The sequence below is a fragment of the Aphanomyces invadans genome (assembly GCF_000520115.1).
Source record: "Aphanomyces invadans strain NJM9701 unplaced genomic scaffold supercont1.19, whole genome shotgun sequence".
NCBI classification, from domain to species: Eukaryota; Oomycota; class Saprolegniomycetes; order Saprolegniales; family Verrucalvaceae; genus Aphanomyces; species Aphanomyces invadans.
In genome coordinates this window covers 91936-108943 of record NW_008580164.1, presented here as the reverse complement: position 1 = coordinate 108943, position 17008 = coordinate 91936, and the positions used below count along the sequence as shown (strand labels likewise).

Genomic DNA, 17008 nt, shown 5'->3' with positions numbered 1-17008 from the left:
CGTGGTCCCGCGCATGCGGGATGGCGCCGCCACACTTCTACTTCCCTGTATCTCGCATCAAGCAAGTGATCGGGCCCAAACAAAACGCGACAGAGTCCAAGGACGCGATAGATTGACGAGCGGATGGAGGGTAAGTGCTTTGCCACTCGCAAGAAGATATGTGCTTTATCATCATCAGGTGAAACTAGCGCAGGCCCACCACAAAAGTCATCCGAGGGTGCAGAATTAAGCAGTCTTTTCCGCCTTCTTCTTGGACAACTTTTCCAACAAGACCTTCTTCACGATCTTCTGCTCTTCGATGAGGAACGCGCGCACGATGCTACACAAGGGGGCAACACGATGAACGCAACGACATCGCTTACGACGGAGACACTCACCGTTGGCGCACGCAGCCAGCACAGCGGGAGCCACCGTAAGCACGAGACACAGTCTTTTCCGACTTGGCAATGTTCTTGTACGCCTTGGACGCGAAGTGCTTGATGCCCTTGAGCGCTTGCTTGCAGTCACCGCACTTGGGGCCGTGCGAGTGCTTCTTGACGTAGTGGGCGACAAGCTTACCACCGGGGGTCTTGACCGGCACAATACGGTTGGACTTGGTCGCGTACGAGTGACGGCGGCGGTAGGTGATGCGGACGTTCTTGACCATGTTGCTTATCTTCTCGAATTGGCAGACTACGCGATGGCTGCCATGCCACCTCCCCCCGCGAACCAACCATTCGTTTGGTCCCGATTTGGATGCCAGCCAATCACAGACCGTTATTTTCTAATTGGTTGAAATATAGCCAATCAAAACGCGTTCTTGACAACCGGATAACGCAATCGTGTATCCGGTCGCGCAACACGGCGAATGCGACGAGAGACACAGGACGGACGATATGCATGTGATGCAATGAAGGTGGATCGAATGCAGACCAGGATAGGAGGATCGACCGAAGTGACAACAGGGTAAGAGGTTCCATGAACACTGATTGCCATGCCCTGGCTTGCATGCATGGAAAGCTTGTGGCCATCGAGGTCGAGCAGCGCCGTGTACACACACGCAAGCGGCGTCGTTGTTGAAGTGGAAACGAAGGAGATGCCCTCCACAACCTTGAAACGCAGCAACAAGTTGTTTTGTGCATGTGTGGAAACGTCATCGACTCGTCGTGGCTGGTTTTCGAGCCCTGCTTGGCACATACCTTGCTTTGGTTCATTAAATCGACCTCCTTCCATTAAAACCTGACATACTGATCAAAAACGTGAATGTATGGAAAACCCACGACGCTCCGCGTGCATGTTTCATGGGTGTAGCCGCCAGGAATATCGAACGACGAACGGTCCTGTGGCACACGGTCAATTTGGCGCGAGTTGCTTGGCGCACCTGTGGCCGTAGCTTGATATTGAGCAGGTCGTACGTGATGATGGGTGCCCAGTCCCCAACGTCTGTTTGGCTCTCTTGAGTCAGCCGAATTGGCACTGCAGGAACACTCGGTCAAGTCCGGCCACCTCCCGTCGACACGCACCATGGCTGTGGACGCTGTTGTACACGATCACGCGAAGCACCGTGTTCGGGATGTCGTACGTCCATCGCTCACAAGCTTGTCCCCGCACATTCTCGTTTCCCTAGCCATCGTTGTTGCTCGTCGCGTCAAAGTAGCATCAAGCAACATTACCTTAAACTCCAGTCCCGGCGGGAGCTCCGGGCGAGGCATTGTTTCACCTGCGCGATTCAAGAAAAGCACTCAAAAGTGCCGTCTCCACGAGCATGCCCTTGGCGCATCTACATACCGAGGTAGGCTCGCTCGCAGTTGGCGTACTTGCCATACTTGACCTTGTACTCTTTCTTCTACAGCAAGCATTGCCTCGTATGTTGAGACGTGCAAGCGACCAGTATGGAATGACGAACCGTGTCGTAGCGACGAATGTACGATTTGCCTTTGTCAAACCCAGCCAAGATGTCGGCGCGCGCCAACCCTTGACTGTAATCGTATCGAATCTTCATCCTGCGTAATGACGGTGGGTACGCGACGGCGGGGTCGAGCAGGTGAGCTGTGCATGTTCAGGACTCGTGAAGATGACCATCGTCTACTCTGTGCAGACTATATACATACCTGTGATCTCCAGGTCGGCCTCAAAATGCAGAGGGAATTTTGGCGGGGTTTGAATACTCTTCGCCAGTGGCGTACATGAAGTACACAATGCCTCCAAGGACACCAGAGCCATCGTCATGGTTGCAGCTGCGAGGCGCATCGGTCCAAGATTCGCGCGATCTTTGTCACGTGCTCACTGTCAACCTTCGCACAAAATCGAGTGATTCCTTTTAATAGTGTAGTCGAGTTAAATAGTGTGCAAGAATCGAGTTTGGCGCCAAGCCTGCATGACACCAGACTATCTTGATGTTTGTATGGGTTTATTCAGTTTTTGATTTTATTCAGGTTTTACTTGGAATTTGTAAAGTCGAATGTCCACATAAAAAAATCATGAGAAGTTGCGGCATTATTTTGAATCTCGCGAAGGCGGCAACTCGGTGTGGAACATGCCACGACGCCACGTGAAGGAGCGTACCAATGATACGAAGAGCGCCGAGCACGAATCCGAGGCCGAGGACATGGAAGAGAATCAGGAAACCCAGGTGAATGCACCTGCATCGAGCAAGTCGCGATCAAAGGAGGCAGATAATTCCGAACACAATGAAGGAACAAGTTCAACCCAGGGGGGTGATCCAGAAGATGTACCTGACGATGAAGTTGACGAGAAAACGCCGCCTGCAAAGCTACGAAGTAGAACTATAGCTAATCCAGCTGCATCCACAGTTGCGACGAAGAAAGACGGGAAAGATAATGACAAGGACGATCAACAACAGAAGTCACCGGATGCTACTCCAGTCGACAACGAGCCCACACGTACTCCAGCTACCGCTCAGCGACGCAGTGCACGTGCTCACAACCCCGCTCCAGTCTACACATCCCCGGCAGTGTCAGCTTCGAAGCGAGACTCCGAATCAACTGCATTCGAGCCTCGATTATCGTACGTTTTTGTCCGTTTTCACCGTCTGACAGCACACCCGACACAGGCAACCCAAAACACCGATAGGTCGTCCTCCTCGTCCAACGGAACGAACACTGCGCGTCCAAGCTGGTAAGTCGGTGAAGGATACGTCAAAACATGTGAAGTCGGCACGCGACGATGGCAGTGACGACGAGAGCGAGTTCATGCTTTACGAAGCCGTCAAATCCGGTTCTTCCAGCATCGCGACCCTGGCGCGCGAGTGGCGCAGTCGTTTCGAGGCAGACGCAGATGCTGCATCTCGCGAATTGATCAACTTTATCATGAATGCTTGTGGGTCGGCGTCCATATGTGTCGAAGAGCAGGACGATTTGGACGAGCTCGACTTGATGGCATTCGTGGACACGGTTGTCGTAAGCTTGCAGGCGTCCGAGCAGCAGGTGTACCCGCTCGCGTCCAAGGCAAAGGTAGCACAAGCTCTGTCGAGGTGGCCGTGGCGTACTCATTGGGGTTCGAACAGGGATGTCGCAAGTTCAAAGACAACTTCGAGTCGTTCTGGAAGCACTTTGTTGAGGAATGCTGGGACAGCGAGCTTATCCACACGACGGACATTGTTGAGAAGGCAGTTGACTGGCTCAACTCTCTCTCAAGGTATGGTTGCCCTATCACGTCACCTTGCACCCTCACGCTGCTGCGCAGTTCAGAAGTCCGCGCGATCCGCCACACATCCACGTTTGCCGCGTATGCGATCGGGAACGCGCTGGTGGCCCGCGCCAAGCAGCTCACCGATCAACTCGTTCCGATCAACCGGCAGTGCGCCGCCGCCGACATGGACGGCAAAACGACGCCCAAGTCCAAGGCCAAGTCGAACCCCAAACTTGCACGACTGTTGGAACTCAAGGGCACGTACGAAGAGCAGCTCGCCAACACGATGACATACTTGACATCGCTCTTCAACGGCGTGATCGTCCATCGGTATCGGGACACGATGCCCGAGCTCCGCATCGAGTCGGTGCAAACTCTCGGCCTCTGGATCGAGACCCTCCCGGGCGAGTTCCTCGTCGACAACTACCTCAAGTTTCTTGGGTGGATGCTTAATGACAAGTCGTCCAAGGTGCGCCTCGCCGTCGTCGACGCCCTCCAAACGCTGTATTCGGTAATGTTCAAGTGTGTGCTGACAGTCATCGTCACATGATTCATCTGCGGTTAGCACGAAGCGAACGCTGGAAAGCTCGCCCTCTTTACCACCCGCTTCTTGCGGCGATACCTCGAAATGTGTGACGATGTCGACGACAACGTTGTCCTGAGTATCGTGGAGCTCTTGGCGAAGATCGACAGGTAGATATCTCCATGCTACGTTGACCGCATTGCTGGCGATGGCACGTCGTTCGTTGGTATAAACGGCGCTCAACTTGTAGATTAAACCTCCTCGATGGAGAGAGTGACCTGAGTGTCGTGGAGAGGCTCGTGTTTGACCCGGACTCCCGCATCCGTCGGTCCGCGGCCGAGTTCGTTTGTCTGCAGTACGACGCGTTCGGCGTCAGCGACCACGACATGACGGAAGCGCAGCTGATTGTGCAGGCGGTCGCGCTGGTTGAATTCGCCGAAGAGTACATGGGTTGTGACGGCAAAGACGAGGCTCTCGACCGAATCGATCTCCTCGTGACTGCGTTCTGGGACAACGCTGATTGCCGTAAGTTGCCTCAGCCTTGCAAGTCCCCACGTCCTGATATCGTTGTTGCTGGTACGGATCGTAGAGGTGTTGACAAATTGGCGGCTCCTGGCAGTGCTCCTGGGGTCCGACACCCATGAACCGTCCTTATCGAGCCACCAGCAGGTTCAGTTTATCCATATCCTTCCTTCCCATATTGGTTGCTCACGTGATCCCGGTTTAGACTATTTTGATTTGCATGCTCATCGGCACCATCAAGCAAATTGGGGCCACAGGGCACGGCGTCACGAAGAAGCCGCGTAAAAAGGGCGATGAATCGGTAATGTCCATGGCCGTTTGCTCGATTGAAAAGGGCTCATTCTACCTCGTAGGAGCCGATGACGATCTTTTTTTGCCGAGAAATCCCCACCCTCATGCTCCGCTTCCAGTCAGAGCCAGCAAAGCTGTGTTTGCTGTTGCAACTTGTGTCGACGCTCAACTGGAACGACACCACGATTATGAACCAGCACAAGAAGCACGTAGAAGAGCTACTCGGCCGCCTCAAGCACGCGTACACGACGCACTCGGACGAGCGATTTCTCCAGGAGCTATCTCGCTGCGTCCACCACATGACTGAATTGTCCAACACAGCCCTGGCGCGGCAAGCCGCCGTCCTTGAACAAGAACTCATGCGCGACTCGATCGAGCAGTGCCAGACGCTGCTGAAGCAAGACAAAAAGTCCAAGTCAAAAGACACCGAGTTTGGTCTCCAAGCGTGGCTCGCGAGGCTCCATTTCCTCAGCGGGTACATTAACTTGAACGACGTCAATCTTGGAGATCTCCCTGAAACCCTTGCGACATTTGTTCACGACCGTACGGCGCTGGTGGACCTCGCGGCCGGCCCACGCCTCGCGTCGTCGTGTGTCCAGTACGCAGCTCAGATCCTGTTTAAAGCATTTCTGTGGTCGTCGGCGCCGCTTTTCGATGCTATCCACGACGCAGCATCCGTCGATGAAGCCGCGACGACATCCGCCATGGACGACCTCGTCCAGCACCGTGACAACCTGGAATTCATGCTGCTCCGCCTCCTTTCGGTGCACCTCAGCGCGTCCGTGACGGCATCGACACCTACCGACCAAGTGCACGACATCCCCGAGCTCGAGCTCACCAACTACCAAATCTCGTACGTGAACGACTTGCACAAGACGGCGTTTCTACTCCTTAGCGACTTGCGGTGTCTGTGCACCCAACGGTTTGAAGACGCGGTGGCGCCGTTCAGTCGCCTGGCGTACCGGCCACACAAGAATTTGCTCATGCTGTCGCAGTCGTATTTCGAACGCGTCATGAACGATGGCGACGCCGACGACGATACGAAACAAAGTGTGCTGGTGGCACTGGCGTGCACGTCGTTGTGCAATCCCCAGAACAAGCGGCAGGCGGCGGCGGTGCTCCAGCACATGACAAGCGACGCATTCCAGCCACTCGTGAAAGCGTTTGGCAAGCGCATGATGGCCGTGTCGGTCGTCAAGTACTTGGAAATCCAAATGCTGTCGCTCCAACAGACCTTTGAAGAAACCGGCGAAGCCGCCGTCGAGTTGGCGAAGGTTCTCAACCAGAGTTTGGGCGCCAAGTTGCCGGCAACCATCCGTGGAAGTTTGTTGAAGTTCATGTCCGAGGGGATGCGGTATGGCTTGGATGCACCGGAGAACGCGGCGTTTTTTGCCATCGTGAAGCCATATCTCGGTCGGCTGGACAAGGCCAGCTTGAAGACACTGCACAACCACTTGTCCAAACTCCTCGCCGGCAAACCAGACATGAATCCGCTCGACCACGCAGCGGTTGCGGACATGGTTGCTGTCTTGAGCGGCGAGAAGGACGCCGTTGTGATGGCGCCCAAACCGGCAGTGGCCGCGCACGAGCGAGTTCGCGACAACTTGTCTGACGACGACGGAAAGCCAGTGCCCCGTCGGTCGCGCAACCTATCGGACGACGAAGACGACGACGAGCCGAAGTTGCTTGGTCAGCAGCCGTCACCCAAGGCACGTACACCTCGTGCAAAGCGAATTTCCAATGCCAATGCCGACGACAATCCCAAGAAGAAGCGCATTTCTGCCATGACTTCGCAAAACAGTGGCGACAAGCAAGATGCCGCGATGACCCCATCGCGGGCGCGCACGAAGACGCCTCCGACCAGGGCAAATTCCATCAAACGCACACCGCAACGTCGATCCACTCGCAGTAAGGTCGTGGTCGAGTTGGATTCCGACGATCAAAGTGACGACGAGGACGTAGAAGATGCCGAAGCGGACCTGGTCCAGGAGGAGGCGCCAGCTGCTGCTCGCAAGCGCAAATCCAGCACACAGGCTCTTGAGCAAGAGAACACTCGGGTCACTCGTGGCAAACGTTCCAAGCCTGTCGAAGCCGTTGATGCACCGGACGTGGAAGACACAAATGCCATCGCTGACGACAACGACGACGAAGTGGTTGGGTTTCGACCGAAGCGAAGGAGACAGTAGGGACGCCGGGCCGACCCGGTCCTTTTGCTCCATGCCAAACATGCAACACGAACGAATCTCTGTGTGCATCCACGTGTCTTATTCCATGCAATCATCGACTCTCCATCTACTCCTTCGGCTTGGCCACGTGTTTGGTGGCTTTGCCCATCTCGACGCACCGCGCGCGGCTGGCAAAGTTGAGTGTGCAGAATGTTTCTTCCGCGTTGTAGTCGACCGGAGACGAGCACGCGACCATGAGCGTCTTCGAGTCGCCGCCGAGCGAGTCTTGCAATAGGTACGTGAGCGACGAATCGCGGTAAGGGACATGCTTTTGCTTGTTGGCGCGGGCTTGAATGACGTTTCCGAGTGTCGAGAGCGACTGGTTGATGTTCTGCGCTTCTTTGAGCCGCTGGCCCTCGGCGCCCGTCTTGGACAGCCGTTCGGACCCGGCCAAGTCGACCAGATGAAGCTGCCACACGGCTTGGCGTAAGCACTCGATCAACGCGACGACCACATGGGCACGAACCTTTCCATTTGCGACGACGTTGGTGGCCACGTTGGTGCTCTTCACGTAGATGGACAAGATCGAGTGCGACCGACTGCTGTGCTCGTTCATGTCGGTGGCGTGCGTCGACCGATTTTGGTTGCCCTTGGCGATCAAGTTGAACACGTCGGCCGCTTCCTTGACGGGGACCATGGTCAAGCCCTGAACAAAGTTGCCGTTCGAGCCTTGGCGCACCGACAGGTTGCTAACAAACGGCAACGTCAGCACCCGACCGACTCAACCGGGACGTACGTGCTGGCGGCGTTTTCGGCCAAGAGGTCGCGGATCACTTCGTTGTAAATTTCCATGATGCTGACCGTGATTTCGTCGTAGAACTCGCGCGTGCGGGTGTGCTTGAGTCCAAACAGTTCGTGGAGGGCGCGGGGGTTGATGCCCGGGTTATCGGCCGACCCCGACATCGTAAACGTTTTCCCGGACCCGGTCTGGCCATAGGCAAAGATGCACACGTTGAATCCGTCCATGACGGACGTGATCAGCGGCTACGCGAGATGACGTGACGTCGAGAGATGTCACGATGACATACCTTGACTTGGGCAAACACGTGGTCCTGCGTCGAGTGCATGTCGAACACGTGTTCAAACTCGTACGACTTGGACTTGCCCTTGTCCCCGACCACCGACACCTCTTCGTGGCCCGTAAACTTGGTCACGACCTTGCAACCGTTGGCAGTCTCGTTCTTGGAGATGGGCCGGAACCGGCATAAGACGCGGATGTTGCCCTGCAGTTCCTGCACCATGTTGAAGAGCCGCTTGCGCTCCTTCATCTCGCGCTTGTAGTTGTCGACGACGCCAGCGAGGGCGTCTGTTTGCGCCTTCACTCGGCTTTCGATCTTGCCCGCCATGTCCTTGGTGACCGTGCCGAGCATCGCGACCAACGCCCCGACGTCTCCCCGCAGCGCCTTGAGCTCCGCCTTGTGCTTGGCAACGTCCGTCTTGGCTCGTGCAAGCCGTGCACTCATGTCGGCGCTGGACCGCGAGTTCGACTCGAGCTTCTTCCGCAGGTCCAGAATGGATTTCTTCGCCTGGTCTTTTAACTTGGCCAAGTCGGCCTCGGCAGCTTGCTTGAGTTTGTCGTGCTTGGCCTGGAACGACTCTTCGAGCTCCTTTCTTGTCGCGTGCATCATGGCCGTGACTGCGGCTAGTTGGGCCTCGGCCTCGGCCAGCTTGACTCTGTCCGTGGGCGATGTGTCGGTGGACTTGAGGGTCGCAATCTCTTTTTCTGCTGCTTCCACCTGCAAGACGTTGTGAAGATTACGTGGTCACAAGGGCGAGTTCGCCGCACCTTTTGGTTCGCTTTCTTCAGCTCGCCTTCGACCTTGGCGAGTTTGCGCTCCAGGTCTTTGTACTCATCGGTGGTCGCCACAACGACGGGGGCCGGAGGCGGCGGCGTGTCGGCGATGTCCCGTGGCGCGGCCGCCTTTGTCGCTGCTGCCTTGTGTGCGCTTAGTTTGAGTTGGGCATCCTTGAGAAGCTGGATCAAACTCTGCTTTTCCATCTCGAGCGACGCAATCTTCTTCAGCAAGTGGGGGGATTCGTTCTCGGCCTTGGCCGAACCGTCCGTTGCCGCAGACGCCATGGGCAAAGTCGCGGCAGCGGCGAGTTTCTTGCGAAGGCTGGTGTTTTCATCGGCGAGAGCTTCAACTTGCGCTTTGAGCGACGCGAGCGCGTCGTTGTCGTGGCTGGCGACTGCGGCCTCGTCTCGCTCTGTCGGGCGCTCGTACGCTTCAAACGGGATGCCGCTTCGTTTGAGCTTGGACTCGTGGTCGGCAATGACGTGGAGCAAGTCATGCACCATCGACTCTTTCGACTTGAGCTTCTTGTCAAACGTTGTTTTCAAAATTGCTGTTTGGGACTTGCTCAAGAGCTGGAGCTTGCTCAACGAGCTCTGCGCTTTCTCTTCGTTCTCCAACGCGACCTGGAGCTTGGCCATTGCTTCGTCGCATCGCTGGCGCCACTCGGACACGGCCCCGCCGCGCGAGCTCTCCATGTCCCCTCTGTCGTCGTCGTCAGTCAGCCCGAGCTCTTCCTTGAGCTGCTGACGCCTCGCCAACTCGTCATCGTCGTCGCCCGTCGTCCTCTTCTTCACCAGGGCTGGGTTGTACGTCGCCGGCCGCGAGAACGCGATGTTGCGGCTCATGGCGGTGTGTGAATGGGCGGCGTGTCCCGTCGGAACGCTATTTCGAGACGGTGTTTCAAAACGCAGGCGATGCCAAACCAATCCATTGCTTTGTTACACGTTTACCCATGCCGCGTCAGTGCAGGACGAGCGCTACCTGGCGACGCGACATCCGCGGGCATCGCCAGTTGAACAAGTAGTAGTGGAGGTGGCCGCCGCCGACGTCAAATCCGAGCGGAGCCAGCACTTGGTCCATGTCCATGATGTCGGCGGCGCTAAAAATATCGATGCGTTCTGCTTTTGCCGACACGAGGAGGTCCTGCACCAACGCGTGCAGCGGCACGGACGTCGCAACGTTGTAAAACGACTGCGCCGTCGACAGCGTCGTGTGGTGGGGGTGCTTTAGGACCGTCATGGGCACGTGATAGTACGAGCACACGTCCGTCACTCGATTCGTGGCGGGGTCCACAACGACGTACGACGACACAACGTGCGGCCGAGGGAGGAGCCAGTGGGCGACGGTGGCGTCGGTCCAGTCAAGGGCGAGGTCAAATCGAGTGTGGTGCGCCACCAGCAGCGCAGTCACGTCGGGGACATGATGGACCTGCATGGGCTGGAAGCCAGGGATCGACGGCGACTCGGGCAACCGTTGGGCTTTGATCAGCGACGTCAGCGATACGTTTGGCGGGCAGAGGGCGAACCCGACCTCGACGCACTTTTTCGTGTTGAGGCTGCGGTGGTATATCTGGGTCGTTGCCACCGGAGTTGGGAGGTGGGAGGACCCCGTGTACACGGCGCGCCACACCGCCTGGAGCTTGGTTCGACGGGCCATTTCTTTGATGAGCACGGGGGCGAGCCGCTTGCTTCGGAGCTTGGGGTGAATGCACAAAAAGTTCGTCTCGCACGTCGGTGCCACGTCGTGGTGGACTCGGACGACTTTGTACACACCGGCAAAGAACGCCATGAGCTTCCCCGTCGTGCGGTGGCGGATGGCAACGTGCCAGTCGGCCACGTACTGGGGGGACGACAGCGCCCACACTAGAAACTCGACAGAGTAATCGGACCGGAACCGGCCGTCGCTGTCTTCGCAGTAGTTTGCCGCCAAGAACTTGTACAGGTCGTTGACGTCGTCGCTGTTGTGGATGTCGAATGCAGACCAGACAAACCCGTCGGGCAGCTTCAGCGGTGTCTCCCGGACACTAGACACTGGAATCGATTCGTCGCAGTAGCCATGCTCTTGCAACAACTCGGCATCGTCAGATGACATGACGGGTTGCGTACGCCAGAACTTGAATGCTGGGGGCTGAGTTGTCGTAGCAACCGAGGCAGTCGGGGGCGGCAAGTTGAGCTGCTTCAGAACGGCGAGGAAATCGGCCGTATCGGCTTGATTCGACGAAGGAGTCGACGGCATCAACTTTTCTCCGCGTTTTGTTGCTGGCATCGTGTGCTCGAGCAGGAACAAATCACTGTGAACGAGTTGGTCGATGGAGGGGGCCACGTTGCAAGGCCGCACCTGCTCTCGACAATCCTTCCACCGATCTCGTCTACGAAACAATTGTTCGACTTTCGACGTCGTAGCCCCATCGCCCGCGTCTTCGAACCGTTGTTGTCAGCGGCCATGTTGTCAAGCACAGCGGCGTTTGCGGCGCCACCGCAGCGAGTCCTTCGGTCGGGTGCTTTGTGCAGAGTGTGCACCTTACTTGGCTTCAACCATTTTTCGCATACTGTGATATTTGCAGATATTTTCAAATCCAAAGATACATTCAATATTCACAAAATCCAATCCACATAGAGAGGTACTAGTAGTACATATGTCACTTGTGAAACTTAGGAGTCTATTGGTACTAATTCGAAAGGTCGACCAATAAATACACCGCTTTATTGCCATTTCGATAACCGGATATCCGGATATTTGAATGTTGGCGGCGCGAATTGCAAAGACTGCACGATGGGCAAGGCATGCCGCGATATGGCGGAAGCATTGCGCGACTGCATGTGTGAGAAGGAATGCATGAGCGACGGAACGAAGACCCTGAAGGAATGCTTGCGAATGGAGGAGTTCCGACACGAGTGCAAAGTACAACATCTTGACATCATTCTCACACGAGCAAGTGGTCTCATGTGGCTGTAGGAGTACCGCCTCGCGTATTTTGAATGCAAGCGTGGACAAATCGACATGAGACAGCGTATTCGCGGCCCGAAAGGTGGCGCCACGAACACGTAGAAGTCTATCGCTACTGAGCCTGCTAATAAACCTCCTCCGACCCTATTCCTGCAATGTGTCGTTCGAGACGTCCTCGATGCTGGCATTGTTGTATCGCGACAAATGTCCAGGTCGTCACGTCAAATGCGTGATACTGGCCTCACTGTCCGTTGCTGCCGTGGCTCGACGAAGGCAGTACACCGATGTGTCACTGCCGTTCATTGTCGATGCGTTTAGGACGAAATCACGACGAAAATGTTCGCTCCCTCGTGCCGGCGTTGCACTGGCACGATACGAATGTCCCTCTTGTAGCTTGGCATTTGGTCGGCGCTCGAAGGAGTAGTCCCCAACTCCGCCATCGGCTCTCTCGGGTTGACCATCGGCGCCTGGAGCTTGGGGACTTGGTTCGACATAAATGCACGAACGCTGCAGCATGGTAGGCATGCAGAGCGTATCTTTGTGAAGTCTGTTGTGCGTGGGGTGCGAAGGACGTGGATCATAGGTCGTTTGTACCGTCAGAAGTGTTCCTTAGCATGCCGACAGGAATCGCAGCAAGCAGGTCGACTCTGATGAAGCGAGCGGCCCCGTATGCGAATCCAAACGGGCGGTACGCGACGATGAATGTAGGGCAATGCGCGAGTGTGAATGAACTAGGGTCATCTTTGGTCGCGCGGTGTCTTTGCAAATTAAACCGCTACAAGATGAACCCGAGTGTGAACCGGTGGACTGATCCGCGGCACCCCTTTGGACATCACGGCACACTCTTCGATCGAGGAGACTCCCAGCCACGTTGGTCAACCTGCATCGCCACTTCGTGGCTCCCACCTCCTGCCCCCGGCCTCCGCGGCATGGCTGCATGGACAAGTTCGAGTCAAGTGTCGGTTCATTCGTCATCGAAACGCATGCTTCTATTCGATTCCAACTCGTGGCTACAATTTGGCGGCATGACGGCGTGTCACATGCACGTCAAAGCGAATGCCTTCTTTCTCGAGAGCGGCAAGCGCCGGTGTGTACACATCGGGAGTCGTCGGCGCGAGGATGCCTCGATGCTTCACGCGGCCTTCCACAACGAGCTGCGTGACGACGGCGGCGGTGACGCCCACGGATTTAGCCATGAATGTGCTCTCGTGATCGCCGTATCTACCGCCCTACCTTAGCACGAACCGGCAAAACACTCTCGTCACCGACGTACCCGATCAACGACGCCGTGTGCACTTCCATCGCTCCGTTCCCCATGTCGACTTCAACTGCGTGGGTGAGGACCACCAGGTCCCGGTCGTCCAGGGCCATAGCCAGCCGTTGCTCGAGCACGTTTGCAAACGCTGCAAGGCACGTGGCCCCGCCTCGCGTCGACACGTCGTCGCCGATCCACGCAAAGAACTCGTTTGTTTCAACGGCTTGACAAAGCCCTTCCTTTGCTGCTCTGACGGCTGCCAGTAAATGCGACCACGTCGTCACGTTGGTAGAAGGGAGTGGTGCATCGTCCAGCAAGCCGAGCGCGACACAGTCTCGCATGATAGCGCAAAAGCCGCGATACCGATATGTTCCCCGAAAGATGGTCGGGACGTCGGGGATGCCGTACAGTTTGGCATATGGAATCGCGTCGCCGTTCGGCAGTTGCTCCAGCGCAAGGGCGGGGATCGTGCGCACTGGCATCGCGTGGGACAGCAAGTCTCGCCCACATATCGACACCGTGCGGTCGCATTCTTTGAACTGCGCAGAACGCTGAAGCGCTCGGAGAGCCCCTAACGAAGGATGAGGTCTTGATTTGGACGACGTACAGTAGTTGGTACCTAGAGGAGCCCAAGTAAACTTGTACCCGAGGGGATTTGTGGCCGACTCGGGCGCCGGCAGCCCCCCACACACCGAAGTGAACTTAGTGATCACGCCTCGGCTAGCTTTCTGGATCGACGCGATCATGTCCACAGCCCCCATGTGATCCTACGATGCAGAATCGGTAAGAGAGCGACTTGATCATACGTGTGGACATGGATGGTTACAAGGCCAGGATCAAGCCCACACTCGCAAAGCAGCGGGATGTCCGCATCGATGGCCGCTTGATGCAATTGACGAATGCGGGGCGACACGTAGCTGGCGGTGACGAGAGGTGTGTTGGTGGCAATGCATGCGCGGGCGAGTGTGTATTGTGCATCTTCGGGGACGAGCGCAACGGCACATGCAAACGCCCGCTGCTTGAGAAAATCCGTGATGAGGGCGAGCGACTCTTCTGTGTCCACCGCCGCCATCGTTTCAATCGTGAGATTCGCCCGATGCAGGCGGGAGATTCGGGAAGCGAACGATGCCAGCTGCAACGCATCGTCGGAGACCAATGTCAGATGGGCAGATGCATCGCGAGTCAGGAACTCTACGAGTGGATATGCCACGCGACCAGACCCAAAGCACGCCACCCCGCCACTTCGGGCCGCACGGGCGGCGCCGGCTGCGGGTGGTGAGGTTGACATCGTCGCGGGATTGCGAGGTTTTCCGGTTATTATCCGGATGGAGGTGGCACTTCAAGGTGAGGAAACGTCTCTGATGATTTTGCGATCATGATTGGCTAAAATACAATACTCTGGCCAATGAAAGCATGCAAAGTTGAATTATAAAGCCAACCAAGATCGAGCAGTCAATGAGGTGCGCGGACCACAAAAAAGTTTCGATCATGTCGTCGAAGCAGGAAGAAGATGCCCACGTGGAGGAAGTGGAGCTCGAGAGGAAGGACGGAGACAAGTCCGCCGCGGAGCTCGTGACTGTCGAGGAGCAGGAAGAGTTTCTACGTGTGCTGAAACAGCTCAACTTGGTGTCGGCCCCGCCTCCGGCCGCACGAACAAAGGCCGAGTCGGACTACAAATTCTGGAAAACCCAGCCCGTGCCGGGCATTTCGGAAAACCCGGTGGACCACGCCCCCATCGACAGCCCCAAGACAGTTGATGATGTTCGTGCGACGCCGCTCAAGCTTCCTGCTGGCTTTGCATGGTGCGACTTGGACATGACGGACGCTGGCGACGCCAAGGAACTGTACGATTTGCTGTACCAAAACTACGTCGAGGACGACGACAACATGTTTCGGTTCGACTACTCGATTGAGTTCCTCAAGTGGGTGCTCACATCCCCAGGGTATCACAAGTCGTGGCACGTCGGTGTGCGCAACGAAAAGACTGGCAAACTCATGGCGTTCATCAGCGGCATCCCGACCAAGATCAAGGTGTACGACCACACGATGCCCATGGCGGAAATCAACTACCTGTGCGTGCACAAGAAGCTCCGAACGAAGCGACTGGCACCAGTGCTCATCAAGGAGATTACTCGTCGTGTCAACCTTCTCGACGTGTGGCAGGCAGTGTACACGGCAGGCGTCGTGCTCCCGATGCCCGTCTCGACCTGCCGATACTACCATCGCAACTTGAACCCGAAAAAGTGCATTGAAGTCGGGTTTTCCCACCTCCCGCCCAACATGACGATGACGCGCACGATCAAAATGTACAAGGTGCCCGAAGAGCCGACGCTGGCCAACTTTATCCCGATGCAGCCCAAGCACGTGTCTTGCGTGACCGGGCTCCTCCGTCGGTACCAAAAGAAGTTTCACTTGAAGGCCGACATGAACGAGCACGAAGTCGCGCACTGGCTGCTGCCGCGCGACGGCGTCGTGAATACGTACGTCGTCGAGAACTCAGAGTCGCACAAGGTGACCGACTTTTGTTCGTTCTACCACTTGCCGAGCACGATCATTGGGAATGCGACGCACAAGACGCTGTTCGCTGCGTACTCGTTCTACAACGTTGCGACGTCCGTGTCGTTAACGGACCTCATGCAGAACTGCCTCATCATGGCCAAGGCCGCCAACATGGACGTGTTCAACGCGCTCAACTTGATGGAAAATTCCGAGTTTTTGGACGAACTCAAGTTTGGCATGGGCAGCGGCGAACTTCAGTACTACCTGTACAACTGGCGCTGCCCCCGCATGCCCCACGACAAAGTCGGCCTCGTATTGCAGTAGGTAGAAGCAGTTGCGTAGTGCAGGGGGACGTTGTCGTCGCCGAATGTGCAAGGACGATGCAAGTTGTAACCTGGACAACAACGAGGAATGCGAGTGGATGTCCCGTCGTCCACATGATCGTCTTGGGGCGCGAAACGGCGCCGTCGCCGCTATTAATAGAGAGAGGCTCAAGCGTGCAAACTTGGAAAGTCGTCGGGGCCATGGACTTTGAAGCGTTGGTGAACGAAGTCGAATCTGCGGTCCATGATACGCCGCAAGCGACCAAATCGCACCAGCGCCACACGATTCTGTCGTACGATCTCGATAGCGCCACGTGCGTTTGTGAATGGATGGCTGGTAGGCGCTTGGACAAACCCGCGTCGTCAACGTACTCGTATGCCAAGACATTGCCATCCCACCACGCCAAGTCGGACTTGGACGAGCTGCTCGACCTCGTGGATGGCCCGGACACGGCCAAATCAACCGCAACGGACGTTCGAAGCACCGCCCCGCCAGCCATGGCTTCTTCGCACAGACCGGTCGGCGCATCGGGCTCGTCGAAAAGGTGCGCCGTCAACGATCATGCGTCGCGTGATCTACGGTCGCAGCAGGTGCATTGCCGTGTACCTGGGAGGGTCTCAAATGAAGCATGGTGTGGCCACGAGCTCGGTGAACCCACAGTGCGCACCGCTGCGATGCCAAACATCCAACTCACGGTGGTCGTGCTAGAGCATGCTCCAACCTGCGGTGCACTGACTGTGACTTCCTCGTTGTCCAGTTTGAACACTCGTAAGGCGTCGCCGCCGGAATCGAGCATAACGGGAACATGCGCAGGAGATGGAGCGACTCGGCCGACTACATGTTCTTTCGCGAGAATGTCCCGAACGAAGCAAAGCTGCGACGCAAGATGGAGTCGTGCCAGGGTGAGTTCGCCGGCCACGGCCACCGTCATCTCATGGCGCGACAAAGGCACGGTTGCGTACGCGTGCCAGTGCAAGTGGGCAAGTGTCACGACCAA

At 56.6% G+C, this 17008-nt stretch overlaps 9 protein-coding genes across 9 annotated transcripts; 4 read left to right on the top strand and 5 right to left on the bottom strand.

Annotated features, from left to right (window-relative positions):
* Positions 1-95: 95 nt before the first annotated feature.
* H310_08870 (hypothetical protein) lies at positions 96-706 on the bottom strand. Its single transcript, XM_008874779.1, has 2 exons — positions 378-706; positions 96-319 (listed from the first exon to the last, which is right to left on the bottom strand). Exons 1-2 carry the CDS (start codon positions 644-646, stop codon positions 226-228), a joined length of 363 nt encoding a protein of 120 aa, XP_008873001.1. The 5' UTR covers positions 647-706; the 3' UTR covers positions 96-225.
* Positions 707-1156: 450 nt separating this feature from the next.
* On the bottom strand, positions 1157-2299 carry H310_08869 (hypothetical protein). The gene is made up of 7 exons (XM_008874778.1): positions 2091-2299; positions 1886-2028; positions 1768-1825; positions 1653-1699; positions 1503-1602; positions 1361-1455; positions 1157-1319 (listed from the first exon to the last, which is right to left on the bottom strand). The coding sequence occupies exons 1-7, from the start codon at positions 2227-2229 to the stop codon at positions 1212-1214; spliced, it is 690 nt and encodes a 229-aa protein (XP_008873000.1). The 5' UTR covers positions 2230-2299; the 3' UTR covers positions 1157-1211.
* Positions 2300-2488: 189 nt separating this feature from the next.
* Positions 2489-7276, top strand: H310_08868 (hypothetical protein). Its single transcript, XM_008874777.1, has 9 exons — positions 2489-3006; positions 3053-3452; positions 3506-3636; positions 3685-4141; positions 4196-4323; positions 4404-4678; positions 4743-4822; positions 4881-4976; positions 5029-7276. The coding sequence occupies exons 1-9, from the start codon at positions 2516-2518 to the stop codon at positions 7150-7152; spliced, it is 4182 nt and encodes a 1393-aa protein (XP_008872999.1). The 5' UTR covers positions 2489-2515; the 3' UTR covers positions 7153-7276.
* H310_08867 (hypothetical protein) lies at positions 7259-9832 on the bottom strand (the record flags this gene model as incomplete). Its single annotated transcript, XM_008874776.1, has 5 exons — positions 7259-7600; positions 7658-7880; positions 7928-8175; positions 8220-8927; positions 8978-9832. The coding sequence occupies 5 exons, from the start codon at positions 9830-9832 to the stop codon at positions 7259-7261; spliced, it is 2376 nt and encodes a 791-aa protein (XP_008872998.1).
* A 115-nt stretch (positions 9833-9947) lies between these two features.
* H310_08866 (hypothetical protein) lies at positions 9948-11252 on the bottom strand (the record flags this gene model as incomplete). The annotated part of the gene is made up of 1 exon (XM_008874775.1): positions 9948-11252. One exon carries the CDS (start codon positions 11250-11252, stop codon positions 9948-9950), a length of 1305 nt encoding a protein of 434 aa, XP_008872997.1.
* A 484-nt stretch (positions 11253-11736) lies between these two features.
* Positions 11737-12089, top strand: H310_08865 (hypothetical protein). The gene is made up of 2 exons (XM_008874774.1): positions 11737-11888; positions 11943-12089. Exons 1-2 carry the CDS (start codon positions 11760-11762, stop codon positions 12033-12035), a joined length of 222 nt encoding a protein of 73 aa, XP_008872996.1. The 5' UTR covers positions 11737-11759; the 3' UTR covers positions 12036-12089.
* A 586-nt stretch (positions 12090-12675) lies between these two features.
* H310_08864 (hypothetical protein) lies at positions 12676-14493 on the bottom strand. The gene is made up of 4 exons (XM_008874773.1): positions 14015-14493; positions 13808-13955; positions 13207-13759; positions 12676-13154 (listed from the first exon to the last, which is right to left on the bottom strand). Exons 1-4 carry the CDS (start codon positions 14474-14476, stop codon positions 12944-12946), a joined length of 1374 nt encoding a protein of 457 aa, XP_008872995.1. The 5' UTR covers positions 14477-14493; the 3' UTR covers positions 12676-12943.
* Positions 14494-14676: 183 nt separating this feature from the next.
* On the top strand, positions 14677-16011 carry H310_08863 (hypothetical protein; the record flags this gene model as incomplete). Its single annotated transcript, XM_008874772.1, has 1 exon — positions 14677-16011. The coding sequence occupies one exon, from the start codon at positions 14677-14679 to the stop codon at positions 16009-16011; it is 1335 nt and encodes a 444-aa protein (XP_008872994.1).
* A 200-nt stretch (positions 16012-16211) lies between these two features.
* H310_08862 (hypothetical protein) lies at positions 16212-16783 on the top strand (the record flags this gene model as incomplete). The annotated part of the gene is made up of 4 exons (XM_008874771.1): positions 16212-16303; positions 16352-16555; positions 16602-16670; positions 16720-16783. 4 exons carry the CDS (start codon positions 16212-16214, stop codon positions 16781-16783), a joined length of 429 nt encoding a protein of 142 aa, XP_008872993.1.
* Between the last annotated feature and the right edge of the window lie 225 nt (positions 16784-17008).

Excerpts from the sequence above, each read along its gene's own strand:
- H310_08870 (XM_008874779.1), bottom strand. The coding sequence starts at position 646 with ATGGTCAAGAACGTCCGCATCACCTACCGCCGCCGTCACTCGTACGCG. Across the intron at positions 320-377 it reads GCTGGCTGCGTGCGCCAACG|CATCGTGCGCGCGTTCCTCA; the intron begins GTGAGTGTCTCC and ends CCCCTTGTGTAG.
- H310_08869 (XM_008874778.1), bottom strand. The coding sequence starts at position 2,229 with ATGCGCCTCGCAGCTGCAACCATGACGATGGCTCTGGTGTCCTTGGAG. Across the intron at positions 1,826-1,885 it reads ACATTCGTCGCTACGACACG|AAGAAAGAGTACAAGGTCAA; the intron begins GTTCGTCATTCC and ends TGCTTGCTGTAG. Across the intron at positions 1,456-1,502 it reads CAACAGCGTCCACAGCCATG|TGCCAATTCGGCTGACTCAA; the intron begins GTGCGTGTCGAC and ends GTGTTCCTGCAG.
- H310_08868 (XM_008874777.1), top strand. The coding sequence starts at position 2,516 with ATGCCACGACGCCACGTGAAGGAGCGTACCAATGATACGAAGAGCGCC. Across the intron at positions 3,453-3,505 it reads CGCTCGCGTCCAAGGCAAAG|GGATGTCGCAAGTTCAAAGA; the intron begins GTAGCACAAGCT and ends GGGTTCGAACAG. Across the intron at positions 4,977-5,028 it reads GTAAAAAGGGCGATGAATCG|GAGCCGATGACGATCTTTTT; the intron begins GTAATGTCCATG and ends TCTACCTCGTAG.
- H310_08865 (XM_008874774.1), top strand. The coding sequence starts at position 11,760 with ATGGGCAAGGCATGCCGCGATATGGCGGAAGCATTGCGCGACTGCATG. Across the intron at positions 11,889-11,942 it reads AGTTCCGACACGAGTGCAAA|GAGTACCGCCTCGCGTATTT; the intron begins GTACAACATCTT and ends ATGTGGCTGTAG.
- H310_08864 (XM_008874773.1), bottom strand. The coding sequence starts at position 14,476 with ATGTCAACCTCACCACCCGCAGCCGGCGCCGCCCGTGCGGCCCGAAGT. Across the intron at positions 13,760-13,807 it reads GTTTACTTGGGCTCCTCTAG|GGGCTCTCCGAGCGCTTCAG; the intron begins GTACCAACTACT and ends ATCCTTCGTTAG. Across the intron at positions 13,155-13,206 it reads CACACGGCGTCGTTGATCGG|ATACGGCGATCACGAGAGCA; the intron begins GTACGTCGGTGA and ends GTAGGGCGGTAG.